The 14062-nt window shown below is 54.8% G+C and overlaps 1 protein-coding gene across 2 annotated transcripts; it reads left to right on the top strand.

Moving 5' to 3' along the window:
- The first annotated feature begins 2364 nt into the window (after positions 1–2364).
- Positions 2365–13077, top strand: IRF5 (interferon regulatory factor 5). 2 transcript variants are annotated; one of them, XM_010947554.3, is made up of 9 exons: positions 2365–2901; positions 8238–8443; positions 9492–9681; positions 10109–10173; positions 10665–10698; positions 10877–11146; positions 11378–11770; positions 11857–11975; positions 12232–13077. In XM_010947554.3, the coding sequence occupies exons 1-9, from the start codon at positions 2778–2780 to the stop codon at positions 12475–12477; spliced, it is 1647 nt and encodes a 548-aa protein (XP_010945856.3). In that variant the 5' UTR covers positions 2365–2777; the 3' UTR covers positions 12478–13077. The 2 variants fall into 2 exon arrangements, with proteins under 2 accessions (XP_010945856.3, XP_045367032.2); XM_045511076.2 differs by having other exon boundaries at positions 2782–2901; positions 8024–8443.
- Positions 13078–14062: the final 985 nt, after the last annotated feature.

Genomic DNA, 14062 nt, shown 5'->3' with positions numbered 1-14062 from the left:
GAAGGGGCGGGTCCAGAGCTGAGAGGAGGGTCTCACCCAGCTGCCCGCTGGACCTCTGTCTTGTGTCTCCACCACTCACAACTGGGCTTCTTTCAGTTCCCTTTGGGGACTCGGCTCCCCCACTAGCCCACACACATACACACCCACAGGGCTTCTTCCGGAATCAGGCCTCTCACCACACCCTCAATCTGCTGTTCCAGCCAGGGGAAGTGGGGGCAGAGGCCGTCTCACCATTGGGAATGAGAGGCCTGGACACACATCCCTGCTGAGGCTCCTGGGGCCGTGGAGTCCAGGCCTCCTGTTCCCCGTGTGCCTGGCCCGATTGCGGGGGAACTGGCAGTGAGCACGTGGCAGTCAGGTATTGTCTCACATCCCTTTTACTTGTGATTCATCATAAGACAGCATCTGGAAGCAAGAGGACCTTTCAATTTTGGAAGCACCTGACTGATGCTCTCTGCCCCCATCCCTTCCTCCCTATGCCAAGTCTCTGACCCAGAGTGGTTCTTGGCTCAGGTTCCCATGGTCCAGGGAAGGCAGGACCCAAGCTAGTGGAGCCCCTGGGTAGCCCCTATCCCTGAAGCCTCACGCCAATGCTGCAAGCTAGGTAACACCACCCCCCTCTTTACTGCACAGAATGAGATTCCCAGGACCTGCCTATGGCCACTGAGCTTGAACACAGCAGAGATGGATACAAGCTCAAGGGCAGTGTCCTTTCTTCTACACACAGCCCCCACATGGTTCTTGACAAAGTTCAGAGACTTTAAGGGCAGGAGGCCTCACCAGAGCACAGGGGATAGGGGAGGGGGGCAGGGTGCAGAATCCTAGTCTTGTGTTTTGTCAGACTGTGTGGGGGACATTTATCAATAAAAGAAGGCTCTTCTGAACTATTCCTCCACATATATTTCCTAGTCCAATATAGAGCACTTTCTATTAAGCACAACTGACCTCCAGTGAAAAAGATTTGCATTTTGGGAGGAACCACTTTCAATTAAATCGTGGCTTCATTTTTAAAGAAAGAAATACAAAGCAATCTCCCTATCATTTTCTGCATCCACACTTTATATTTTAAAAATGTAAAATAGTGAAATATTCAGCAAGTATAAATAATAAAATATATTTCTATTTTATATCAGGGCTTCAAGAGCAAGGGAGAGGGAGAGAGATGCAAGAGAGAAGAAAAAAGACAATACATAATGAGTAATGATACAGATTAGGGTAGACCAACCCAAGTACTCCTACAGGGATGGAGAGAGGAAGGTCAAAGTTCTGATTCATCAACTAATACTGCTGTGTTTATTCCAAATACAGGCACTAAGGGCAAATAGTACTCTAGAATTTACATGTTTTATTTTCTATCTAAAATTTAATAACTTGACATATAAGTTTCTTCATTTAAAAATATTTTTGTTAAAAATTACTATAGAAAGCAAAAAATGAAAGACAGGAGTGGTCCTTGAATAAGTTGATTCCAGTGGGAATCAGACGTTAAAATCCTCGGTGAAAACCAGCGAGGACAAGCTTCCGAGCCCGGGAACCCGATCTAGGGAGAGAAGTCAAGGTAAACTTTCCAGAAGACATGATGCTGAAACAAAATCTGAAGAGCAGGAGTTCCCAGGCGAAGAATGCTCCAGGAGAGGGAACTGGGTGTGTGGAAGTTGAGGTCGGATGTGTGAGAGCGAGGCTCACTCATGGAACCTTAAAAAGTAAGCCAGACTAAGCGAAGTAAGCCAGACTAAGCGAAGGAAGCCAGAAAGAGAAAGAAAAATACCATATGAGATTGCTCATATGTGGAATCTAAAAAACAAACAAACAAAAACAAAGCATAAATACAGGACAGAAATAGACTCATAGACAGAGAATACAGACTCGTGGTTGCCAGAGGGGCGGAGGGCGGGAAGGGATAGACTGGGATTTCAAAATTGTAGAATAGATAAACAAGATTATACTGTATAGCACAGGGAGATTTACACAAAACGTTATGGTAACTAACAGAGAAAAAAATGTGACAATGAGTGTGTATATGTCCATGTATGACTGAAAAATTGTGCTGAACACTGGAATTTGACCCAAAATTGTAAAATGATTATAAATCAATAAAAAATGTTAAAAAAAAAAAAGTTCAGAATGGTGGACGGATGGTCAAGGTAGCGGTGAGTGAAGAGATGGGACAGGCGACCAAGGCGCTGACCCTGAGAGGCTGGAAGGCGACCAGGGAGTGGGAGCTGGGGCAGACAGATGCGAAGGTTAAGAATTAGAAAGGGACAGAGTAGCCTGAGGATCTCCGTATGCAGGCGCGTGGAGAAGAGGACGTTTGAGTCTGGGTGCCTGCGGCTTAGAGTTGACCGACCCTCGGAAGAGGCGCGGGCGAGAGGGGCAAGGGCCGGGGGCTGTCTATCGGTCCGCCGCACTACGCTAGTACGTGGCTCACTTGACCGACAGTGTCTGCACAGATCTTGAGCTCCGAGAGAGACAAGCTGGGAAGCTCCCGGGCCCAGCCGAACACTGCAGCAGGGTGGGGTAGGGGGCTGGGATTGTCGAAGGACTATTTCGCGGTCCCACATTGCCGAAGGAGCCCAGTAGTCGGTCTAGGTCCTCGCGCTGCCGGGCGTCCCCTCAGCGGCTCTGGGCTGCAGGGGGTCTCAGCCTGGCCAGAGGCCCAGCCCAGTCCCTCGGCCGCCGGGTCAGTGCGGGAACCGCAGGGTGGCTCCGCGGGGCAGGGCGGGGCGCTGCCCGAGCACCGAGGCTCGGCAGCCACGGCCCAGGGGCGGGGGCGGGTGATGCGGAAGTGCCGGGCGGTCGGGCGGGCGGACCAGCGGGAGGTGCAGCTCCGGGAGGGCGCAGCTCAGCCCCACCGCCCGCCCTGTGCTCCCGGGCGCAGCCACGCGGGCTCACCGCAGACAGGTAGGTCCGGCCGCGGCGCGCTCCTCTCCGAGCTCGCCGGGCACCTGCCAGCAGCAGGCCTGGCACTGGAGCGGGGCAGACGCGCAGGAGGGATCCGCGCCCGGCTCTGCCTGGCACTCAAGCTCGGGGAGACGCCTAGGGCAGGGCGCACCCGGCAGGTCTGGCGGCCTCCAAGATGCCTCCTACGTCTGGATCAGCGTGGGGTGCCCCGCACCGCCAGCCTTCGAAGGTGCCCGAGGAGCCCCAAGGCGCGGGCGGTGGAGTTGGCACCGCTGCCAGGGGCGCCAGCTCTGCTGCCTCTCTCCCTTCGCCTCTCCATCGCCAAGGATGGGTAGCGCCGGGGCGCACGACTTGGGCCATGGAAGGGCGAGCCTGGATTCCCACTTTCTGTGCGCTCCGATCCTCCTTCCCCAGGCACCCCTCATCCTCTCTGGTAGGAGGATGCGGTTTAAAGGATTCATCCTCCCAGGATCTTAAGGCCAATGGCAGGAATTCGGGTAGAGAGAGTGTACGGAGATGGTCTCAGGCAGAGGCGCCGTCCTTTGATTCCTGGCGGAGAAAAGGAGGCGCTGACCCTCCTAGCAGAGAAGAACCATGAGGCGCAATACTTGGTTTCTTTACGTCCTTCCCTCGAACTTAAAAACGAAACAAGAGTCTACGAGCGAAGAGAAAGAATAGTGTGGCCGTGATGCATGATAAGAGATGGCGAATGCCTGCGCCAGCCCCAGGCGGTTGGCTTCGGGACCCCGGGGGTGCCGGAGCTAGTACCCCGGAGCGGGGGTTAGGGAAGAGGGAACTTTCCTGGCCTCGCCGCCACCGTAGGCACAATAAAGTGGGGAAGAGGGTAGGGGCGCCAGCCGGAGACAAACCGGGAGGCCGACCCTAAGCCAGCGCCCCGGGGGTGGCTCTGTAGGCTGGCCCAAGAGGCGCGGGCAAGCCGCCCGGGACGGAACCTGCGGGGGCGGTCCCGAGTGTAGGGCCTGACCAGGGCTCCCTGAGCGCCCACAGCGGGGATAAATGACCAGGACCAGTACGGACGCGGGCGGAGCCGACGGAGGAAGCTAAAGGCCCTCGGGAGGAACAGCCAGGCCAGAGCAGATCTGTCTGGCCGGGGAGCTGGGGCTCACAGCAAGTCAAGGGCGGCACTGGGAAACCCCCCCTTTTTTTACCTAAAGGCCCTTTTTCGGGGATTTTCCCCCTGCGCCTTGGCCTTCCCCCAACGTGCCCCGAGAGGAAGCCGAGAGAGGCTTCTTCCTGCCGCATCTGCCGCCCCGAGCCTCATCTACTCTCAAGATGTGTTTTCAACTCACCTGGAGGGGGCGGGGTTTAAGGTCACGCCGGGCGCGGGGAACCCCTTGCCTTCTTCATGAGCTTGGTGTGGAGTTTGCATGAGACGACTGAATCTGACAAACCCAGGAGGGGCAACAGCCGGCTCCTCCGCCCACTACTGGGGGCTGCAGCGCTCCTCCCGTAGGGGTCCCTGGTGCCCATTGTGTTCCAGGCTCCTGGGGTGGCTGGCTCCCGGGATTTCAGGGTCCTGGCCTGAGTTGTGAGGCCGCCCCACCCCAGCAGGGGCGCCTGGGCTACCCCTTCACTTATAGGGGCTTCCTCCTGTCCTCAGCAGGCCACACCTCCTTTGATGTTTCCATGGAAGCTGACACAGGCACTTCCGGCTTTCCTCACTTTCCCGGGCTCAAGTCCACAGGGCTAGGTCTGAGGGCTATGGACTTGATCAGCTGTCAAGGAGTCAGGGTAGACCCCCTTGACCAGCCTGCCCCCTGCTGGAAAATCAAGTCCTCCTCCCAGCCGCGGGTAGGGGGTGTAGGATGGACTTTCTGAGGGCTGTGCTATAGCTTCTGGGATCCCCTGGGAATCTGGGCCACTGCTTCTCTCTGGAGAGAAAGTAGGGGTGCGGTGCAAAGGCACTGAAATTCAGAACTCCTGGCATTAGGATAGTCTGAGTCAGATCTAAGCCCTCCTCCAGGCGAGAGGAAGCCTCCTTGGGGAGCTGATGCTGAGCCTGGTCCTGGTGCCCCTGGCTGCAAGCAACACTCCCCCAACCCCGCAAGCTGAAGACCCTATTGTGGCATGCTGGACAGACCCTCCCTTGGCCCTGGTCAGGCGTGTCGTGGGAGGCCCTCTCCAGAGACCATCCCTGTGTTGCTTGAAGGTGCTGCACCTTACTGACAAGAGACCAGAGTTACACGTTCAAAACCTTTGTGTTGAAGAGCAGTGCTGGGGCAGGCCAGGCAGTTGGACTCGCCTGGACTTCCTCCTTGCCCTGGGCAGAGTCGGCGAACTTTCTGGCCTCCCAGCTGCACCACCTTTGGCAGAGCTGCGGGCCTGACCATGTGTGTGAAGTCCTCAGGGAAGCTTGCCTTTCCCTCTGTGTCAACAGAGCTTTCCTCTGTCCACCTTCTCTTAGCCAGAATGGCCTGCTACTGTGACCGTCGCCCCTCTATTCTAGGACCCAGGACTTTGGGAGGAGTGGGGGTGCTACACATACAAATATGGCGGGTGAAACTCTCCAATGCTGTGAACCACACAACGTACAATGACCATCAGTGGGCTTGAGGGTAGGGGGGTGGGCCACAGGGTGAAAGAGTGAGAATTTGGTCTAGGGGACCCAAATGTCATTTCCTCCACATCCCGTCCCGCCCCCAGCTCACAGTGAGTCAGGTTTCCGAGTTGTCCGGTCTGGCCACTTTCATTTCCCCCAGGGCTGGGTGGAGGCTAGTGCAGAAAGGGGAACCGAGCCACCAGAGCCACCCGAGCCACCCATCTTCTGAGGCCTGGGGGCAGGGCTGGGTGCTCTCCCACCCTCCCTGTCCTAGCCCAGCGCTGGGCACTGCTCTCAGGAGCAGCTTGCAGATGGAAATTTCTTAGCAGTGCGGAGGTGGCATTTAGCCACTATAACCCAAAAGGGTACTGGGTGGGGAATTTCAGGGGAAACTGAGCCTCAGTGCTCGGTGCTTTGGCCTGGAATGATGATGATGATGATGATGATGATGTGTGTGTGTGTGTGTGTGTGTGTGTGTGTCCCACTGAGACCCTGGAAGCCCACCAGGACTTGAGAACTCCCAGAAGCTGCTGCTTCCAGCAACAGTCCAGCCCTTGGTTGGGGGGCTTTAGCTGTTAGAAAGATCTTCAACCTGAGTCTAGCCTGTTTCAGCGGTGGCTGACTTGGTGTTGGCTTAAACCCTAGTCCCTTTGTCACATGGCGGTACCTCTCATCCCCACCCCACTGCGTGTTCACTTCACCAACCCAGATACCTCATTTCCTCCAACCATTCTTTCCTGCCAGGCCTGCCCCCTCCAACCCTTGCCTGCATCACAGCCCCAGAAGCCTTCCTCTTGGGTCTGGCCTCACCTCCTTTGAGTCAGAGGAGGATCCTGGGGAGAGGAGGGCTGGTTGGGGTTAGGGGTGGGGGAATAAACAAGTGGAGGACAGCCAACATCTGGTTGGTATTTCTTTTTAATGGAGGCACTGAGGATTGAACTCAGGACCTCATACATGCTAAGCATGTGATCCACTACTGAGCTATTACCTTCCCTGGCTGGTATTTCTTAAGTCCTACTTTGGTCTAGTGAATGACAGGGTGCCCGGGAGGTGGGGCAGGTGGGGAGGAAGAAAAAAGAGAGGGAGGCACTCCTGCCCTTGAAGAGGTTGCCTGCCCACCTGGATGGTAAACAAGATGGGGGAGTCAGTGCATGGCCGAGTAAGAGCCCCAAACCAGTCATCTCAATGGAGGGAGTGGGCCATGGGCCACCCATGGTGCTGTGGCAAGTGGAGTGTGAGTGCTGGGGAGCCCATCCCAGAGGGTCAGTGTTGGCATTCTTGTACCAGGAAGCATGGCCTCTGGGAAAGACTCTGGCCTGCCCCATCCCTGTGCCACCCTCATCACCACCACTCCCTCTCCTTACCTGTGGAGCATCTTCTAGGGGCTCGGGGTATCAAGGAAGTGGGAGAGAAGCATGGTCCTGGGGCAGTGTGTGCCCTCTTACACACATGCTTGCATGCCCACCTACTCACATGTGTCCAGAAACTAGAACCCCAGGCAGGAGGCAGCCTGATTTCTCATCGCAGCTCAGCCCTTTGTTCTTTCCTTGCCCCATGACAAGAGTCCCCTCTGAGTCCCAGGATAGGGGGCTATGATGGCTCAGTCCTTTCTGTCTCTGACCCTGGGCACACAGATCAAAGGCAAGGGCAGGAGAGAAACCACCTAGGAGTGGAACAGGGCGGGAAGGGGGTCAAGATGGTAAAGAGAAGTTTCAGGCCTTGGGTCTGGAGAGAGGCTGACAGGTGGAGAGAATAAGACAGGGGTTCTGTGTGGCCAGCTGGCCTCTGACTAGGGAGGCAGAGACTGTGGCCCAAGAAAGTGGCTCTCGCTCTGCGGGGGACACTGCCTCTGTAGGTCCTGCAGATCCATGCAGTTTGCCAGCTCCTGGCAAACAAGTTGCTTACTAGCTGCTGAATGAATGCATGGTCAGTGGGGAGGAACCAGAGTCTAGGAAACTGATGGCTTTAAAAGAGTAAGTTCTAAGTTTGGTGGCTGCTGTCCTTGCCAGTGATACAGGAAGGAGATGGAGTTGGCTGATGGGATTTCTCTCAAAATGTCCAGATCAGGGGGCGGGGTGGGGGAAGCTTCATTCCTGAGGGAACCTGAAGAAGGAAGCTCTGAGGATGGAGTGTGGAAACCCTCCCTAACTCACAGGTTTTCCCTTTCACCAGGTTTCCTAGAAGGTGGTTTGTTGAGGGAGTTCTTGGAAGGAAGTGGGGGAAGGGGGCCTAAGCAAGGATGAGGAATCAGCTGGAGACTGGCTTCAGCCGAAACCCATGAGGAGCCCGGAGCACACATTTGCTCCACCTGAAGCAAGGCGACCGGTGTTTTGTCCCAGTGTGCCAGTCACCCACTGGTTGTGGGTTGTCGCCCCAGAGTGGAGGGGTGGGCCTGGCCCTGGAGTGAGGTAGCCGAGGGCAGTTCTCTGGCATGAGCAGCTCTGTACTGTGCCGGCCTTGCAGCAGCTGGGGAGTTGATGCCCCCCCTGGTACAGGGTGTCTGGGTGGGACACACACAGCATCCACTACAGCTGTAAACTCCCTCCTTCCTTTCTTCCAAAGCCCAGATGCAGAGACCTTGTGACATGAAAACTGATGGTTTGAGAGAACTGACTTGAGCACCTGAATGGATTGGAGAGACTCCAGCCCCCAGTGTTGAGAGGAAGGGAAAGTCCTACGGGCCCCTGGCTTGGCTCCTTGAGTGCCCCCACATCCCCTGTCCCAGGAAGCAGCCAGCTGCAAATCTGCTGATACCCTCCTCTGCTCTCTCCGGCAGACCCCTTTGCCATGAACCAGCCTGCCCCCGCTGCCCTTCCTCCACCCCGCCGCGTGCGGCTGAAGCCCTGGCTGGTGGCCCAAGTGAACAGCTGCCAGTACCCGGGGCTTCAGTGGGTCAATGGGGAAAAGAAATTCTTCTACATCCCTTGGCGCCATGCCACACGGCACGGCCCCAGCCAGGATGGAGATAACACCATCTTCAAGGTAAGCCCTGGGAGGGGTCCTTCCTGGACCTCTGAGGCACCCCCTCCCTAGAATAGGACTCCTTCGTACATCTCAGACTGGCCACTCTCCCATCTGCCTAGCTGCAGGGGACCCCAGGCCTGGACTAAGCGGCCACAGGCATAACCACAGGCATACCTTTCTAACCTAATCCCCAGAGCAAGACAAGGACTGAGGGGCATCCAGGAGACCTTCCTGTAACTCCTCCTCCTTGTTCCTGTGTCATTCTCATCACATGTGAGTGATGTCCAGGGTGCACGTTTGGTGTATACAGCCACTAAAAGAAGACCACAGAATTCCCCTGTAATCTTAATACTAGGAGGTAACTATTAGGAATTTTTTTTTGCTTATATTTTTCAATTTTCTGCATGTGTGTGTAGATGAAGTGCAAACATGGACTCAAACCATATATTCCATTTTATAACCTGCATTTTCACCCACCATCAGGACCAGCTTTCCTCTCCAACAACGCACAACACATTTAGTGACCACTGAATGTTCCATTGGAAAGGTTATCCCAGTTTAGTTACCCAGTCCCAGTTTTTGGACACCTCAGGTTGCTTTTCCTGTTTCAGTGTTGAAGACCACAATGCCAGGGACATCCTCTCAATTTTTAACCCTTAGCACATCTTAAATGATTTTCTTTGAGGTTAGTTCCTAGACTTAAACATTTCTGGGTCAAAGAGAATGCTTATTTTTGAAGCTTTGGCTATGTAGTTCTTAGTCTTTGAACCTGACCCCTTTTTTAAGGTTCACTTCAAATCCCTTTCTTATTTTTGGATAGCTAACACGGCCACACAATTCAACATTTAAAAAGTGTAAAATGGTTAACAGCACCTAGATTTCCCTTCGTTTGATGGAGCCCCAAAGGACTGGCCTCATAGCCCACCTTGCAAATGGGCACTTGGGCTCCTCCAGTTTGTCACTGAAGGTCACATCGACAGCAGTGACTCCCACTGGCCAGGAAGGGCTGGGCCTTTGGTGAAGGGTGAGGTTCTCTGTGGTTGCCTGTCTTGTCGTCCTGTCCCAGGCCTGGGCCAAGGAGACCGGGAAGTACACGGAGGGCGTGGATGAGGCCGATCCGGCCAAGTGGAAGGCCAACCTGCGCTGTGCCCTTAACAAGAGCCGTGACTTTCGCCTCATCTATGACGGGCCCCGGGACATGCCGCCTCAGCCCTACAAGATCTACGAGGTCTGCTCCAATGGCCCCACTCCTGCAGGTATCCTGCCTGGCCCTGTGGGGCCACCTAGGAGGTTGTGCAGGAAGGCCCAGGGCCCCCTCCAACGTGCAGTAGTCGGGGACACGCTGCTAGGTCATAACACCCAGGGGTCCCAGGAGTGGATCACTTGTGAGGCCAGGAATGGCTTGGCAAGGACCTGGCCCCTAGGTTTGTCTTCCTCAGCCAACCCTTGTTCTTGGTTCTTGGCTTCAGAGACTGTAGGTCAGGTGGCCCAGGGAGCTGAGTGCCACAGGGTCGGCAGGGGTCCCTATTGATTCCTAGTGGCTGCGTGGCCCTTCAGTCACTCTGGGCAGCTCTGGGCAGGGGAGAAGCCACGGCAGGAGCTGCCACCTGGAGCCCTGGCGGCCTTCCTCCTCCTCCCCTGCTCACTCCTTCCTGTCTTGCTTTTCTCTCTCTGGCTCTGCAGAGGCACAGCCCAGCGAGGATTACACTGTTCATGCAGGAGAGGAGGAGGAGGAGGAAGAGGAAGAGGTGAGCCGGGGGCCGCTCTCCGCCACCTCTGTCTGCACTGATGTGGTGCGCCCCGCTAGGGCGTTTCTGCTGTCCCACTCTGCTGCGGGGCTGAGCAGTCCCTCCTCCGGAGCCCTGCCGCTCTCCCTGCAGCTCTTCTCTGAGTTTCTTCTCTCCGGTTTCTGAGGATAGGAAGAAAGTCACCACCTTGAACCCCTTGGGACTTCGTTGGTGTAAAACATGCTCACACATGGTCTGACTGTCACAGCAGTTGGGGTTTAGTAGGTATTAGCACCTGCAGGTGCGGAAACTGAGGCACTGAGAGCCTACCGACATGCCTGGGATGGCAGAGCTGGGACTGGAGGCAAGGTCTGGCCTTGGCTAAGCTGAAGACTGGGGAATTGCCTTGGGGGTCTCATGTGTTAATTCTTTAGCATCAGATCAATTTAATAACCTGTCCTTCTTTCTCTCTCTCTGGCCTCCTTCCTCCTTTGACTGTGTCTTCCCTTCAGCTCCAGAGGATGTTACCAAGCCTGAGCCTCACAGGTGGGGCTGGGAGGTGATGTGGTTGGGGGTCTAGTATAAGGAGAAGCTGCAGGTACCACAGGTACCTGGTGGGAGGCAGAAGGGAATCTGGGGAGAGGCCCAGGGTTGGGAGTAGGTAGGCCTGGGAGGCAGTTTCTAGAAGTGGCATTAAAGCTTTGTCCACCCCCACCTTCTGTAGAAGCAGTGCAGCCTGGCCCCGCCATGGCACCCTATTCATTACCCAAAGAGGATGTCAAGTGGCCACCCACTCTCCAGCCGCCTGTTGTGCTTGGTGCCCCTGCTCCAGACCCCAGCCTCCTGGGCCCTGTCCCTGGCAACCCCACTGACTTTAGGGAGCTGCTCTCTGAGGTCCTGCCGAGCACGCAGCCTGGGACCCTGGCTGCCGATCTGCCCCCTCCAGGCGAACAACTCCTGCCCGACCTGCTGATCAGCCCCCACATGCTGCCTCGTAAGGACCCATGGGTGGGCTGGGCAGGGGAAGGCAGTGTAGGGGGCTGGTTTGCAAGGAGGGTGGAGGAAGATGAAGAACAAAAACGCCTATGCCAGTCCCTTCTTGAGTGGGGGAAGGAATTGGGAGAGCTGGCAACAGCATGGCTGCTGGGCAGAGAAAGTCAGTGGGCTGCAGAATGGGGAGGCATGGAGCTCATGGGCCGAGTGGGCCTGCTCCTCTGCCCCACAGTGACCGACTTGGAGATCAAGTTCCAGTACCGGGGGCGGCCACCCCGGGCACTCACCATCAGCAACCCCCACGGCTGCCGGCTCTTCTACAGCCAGCTGGAGGCCACCCAGGAGCAGGTGGAACTCTTCGGCCCTGTGAGCCTAGAGCAAGTGCGCTTCCCCAGCCCTGAGGACATCCCCAGCGACAAGCAGCGCTTCTACACCAACCAGCTGCTGGATGTCCTGGACCGTGGGCTCATCCTCCAGCTGCAAGGCCAAGATCTGTACGCCATCCGCCTGTGCCAGTGCAAAGTGTTCTGGAGCGGTCCCTGTGCCTCAGCCCATGGCTCGCACCCCAACCCCATTCAGCGGGAGGTCAAGACCAAGCTCTTCAGCCTGGAGCATTTTCTCAATGGTGAGGCCCCATATCGTGTTACTCTTGGCCTCCTTTTGTCCAGGAGCAGTTCCAGCCTTTGACTAAGGGTGTCGATCTCAATGCAGAGCTCATCCTATTCCAGAAGGGCCAGACCAACACCCCACCGCCATTTGAGATCTTCTTCTGCTTTGGGGAGGAGTGGCCTGACCGCAAACCCCGAGAGAAGAAGCTCATCACTGTACAGGTATACCCCCGTCTCCCACCCCCTCAACTTTGCTTTGGTTTGAATATTGGGGAATCCTGGGGCTAGGCCCTTGCCCCATGGTGGTGGCTCAGGGCTGCCCACATACAAATAGCCTCTGTATGAAGTAGAAACTGCTGCCCCTGCCCCCTGGTGGATACCCTCCACCACCTGCCCCCTGGTGGATACCCTCTTGTACAACTGGATTTGACAGCCCTGCCAAGGTTCTCCTTGTCCTGTCTCCTCTTTTTCCCCCCAGGTGGTGCCCGTAGCAGCTCGGATGCTGCTAGAGATGTTCTCAGGGGAGCTTTCTTGGTCAGCTGATAGTATCCGGCTACAGATCTCAAACCCAGACCTCAAAGACCGCATGGTGGAGCAGTTCAAGGAGCTCCATCACATCTGGCAGTCCCAGCAGCAGCTGCAGCCTGTGGCCCAAGCCCCTCCTGTGCCCGGCCTCAGTGCTGGTCAGGCTCCCTGGCCCATGCACCCAGTCGGCATGCAATAATGAGGCTGAAGATAGTGACTGGCCCAGGCTTCCTGGGTGGCTGTGAGGACTGATATGTGGAGGTGCGATGGCCCCAGAGGGCACCTGACTGGCTGCAGGGTCCTATCTCTGGGTCTCCTGTAGGTGGATTTGGGCCAAGAAGAAGGAAAAGAGGCCTGAGGTTCAGTTCTCCTTGCAGAAGCTGAGGGAAGCTGGAAGCCAGTTTTGCTTGAGGGCTCTGGATGTGCCCCTCTGCTGGCTTTGGGGGAACTCAGCCATCAGCACCAGCGACAAGAGAAGGAACTCCCCAGACCCTGGGAGCCTAGCTATACAGAAGGAGTTGCCCCAGAGTGGCCTACTCTTGTGGTTGCCCCCATTTCCTGTGGCAAAAGAGCCATGTGCCTGTGGCTCAGGTCCCCCAGGCAGGTCCTCTGCAGGGCATGGGCCTGATTTTGGGGTTCCCTTGTTTGGGCCTCGCTTCCTCATCGCTTAAGGTATAAGCACTTAGGTTTACACCCGATATACATAGAGCTGGCAGCTACCTCCCTTGAGAGTCCAAGAACTGGGGGTACAAAGTGGAATTTTACATATTTTTCGATTAATAAATGTTAAAAACAGGCAGACTCAGCTGTTTATTTTTTTCCCCAGTTCCAGTTGCTTCCATGCTGATCTCCCAGACTGTATTTCCCATGTCAGCTGGCCCTTTCCCCCACCACCTGCCCTCCATCTCTGGGGCCGTTGACACAGGGAGGGCCTGCCTTCCAGGCTGATGAGTCAGTGGGGCTTTGCTTTCCAGGAGGAAGCCAGCTGAAGCAAGAGTGTGGATTTTTAAATGTGTGCAGAGCCTAAAATCCTGTCCAAATCAATCTTCCCATAAGAAATGGTGAAAAAGGAAGGGCTGGTATTTCAACTAAGAGCCATTGCAATCTGTTGTCCTCATGTATCTTCATACGCTATTTAATATATTAGGACAATACATACAAATTGGTAGTTCATCGTTTGAATCTGGCTTATAGATACAATTTTTTAACCTGAACAATTTTTGTTATCTTTTTACTATGGAAGATTTTAAATATTTGTGAAAGTAGGGAGAATGGTATGAAATCCCCAAGTAGTAGCTTCAACAATTATCAATTCATAGTGTTCCTCATCTATCTAAACTCCCACACCCACAATGAGATTATTCTGAAGCAAGTCTTAGCATATTACATGTATAGTCAGTACATATCTCTAAAAGACAAGGACATTCTAAAAAAGCCAAAACTACAGTACCATCACAACTAATTACTTTTTATCCAATATCTAGCACTTAAAAATTTTAAGACAATTAGAGAAATTTTATTCCGTTGTAATTGTGGAAGAAATTGCATTATTTGTTCTGCACTGTTTTTGCCTAGATGCTACTGACTCCATCTCTGTTGTGTTATCATATTTTGTCTTCTGTATTTCCTGTAAAGGGGTACTTAGACCCAGACTCTAGATTCTAGAGGCTTGACTGGATGCAGATTTTTGTTTTGACAACCTTTTAGTGGGTATTGGAATTGCTTCCATCTTTAGTTATTATACACAATGCTGTAGTGGACAGGTTTGTGTGTACTTATGTCTT

The sequence above is a fragment of the Camelus bactrianus genome, chromosome 7, assembly GCF_048773025.1.
Source record: "Camelus bactrianus isolate YW-2024 breed Bactrian camel chromosome 7, ASM4877302v1, whole genome shotgun sequence".
NCBI classification, from domain to species: Eukaryota; Metazoa; Chordata; class Mammalia; order Artiodactyla; family Camelidae; genus Camelus; species Camelus bactrianus.
The sequence above is the reverse complement of the archived record's forward strand: the minus strand, read 5'-3'. Positions and strand labels throughout refer to the sequence as shown.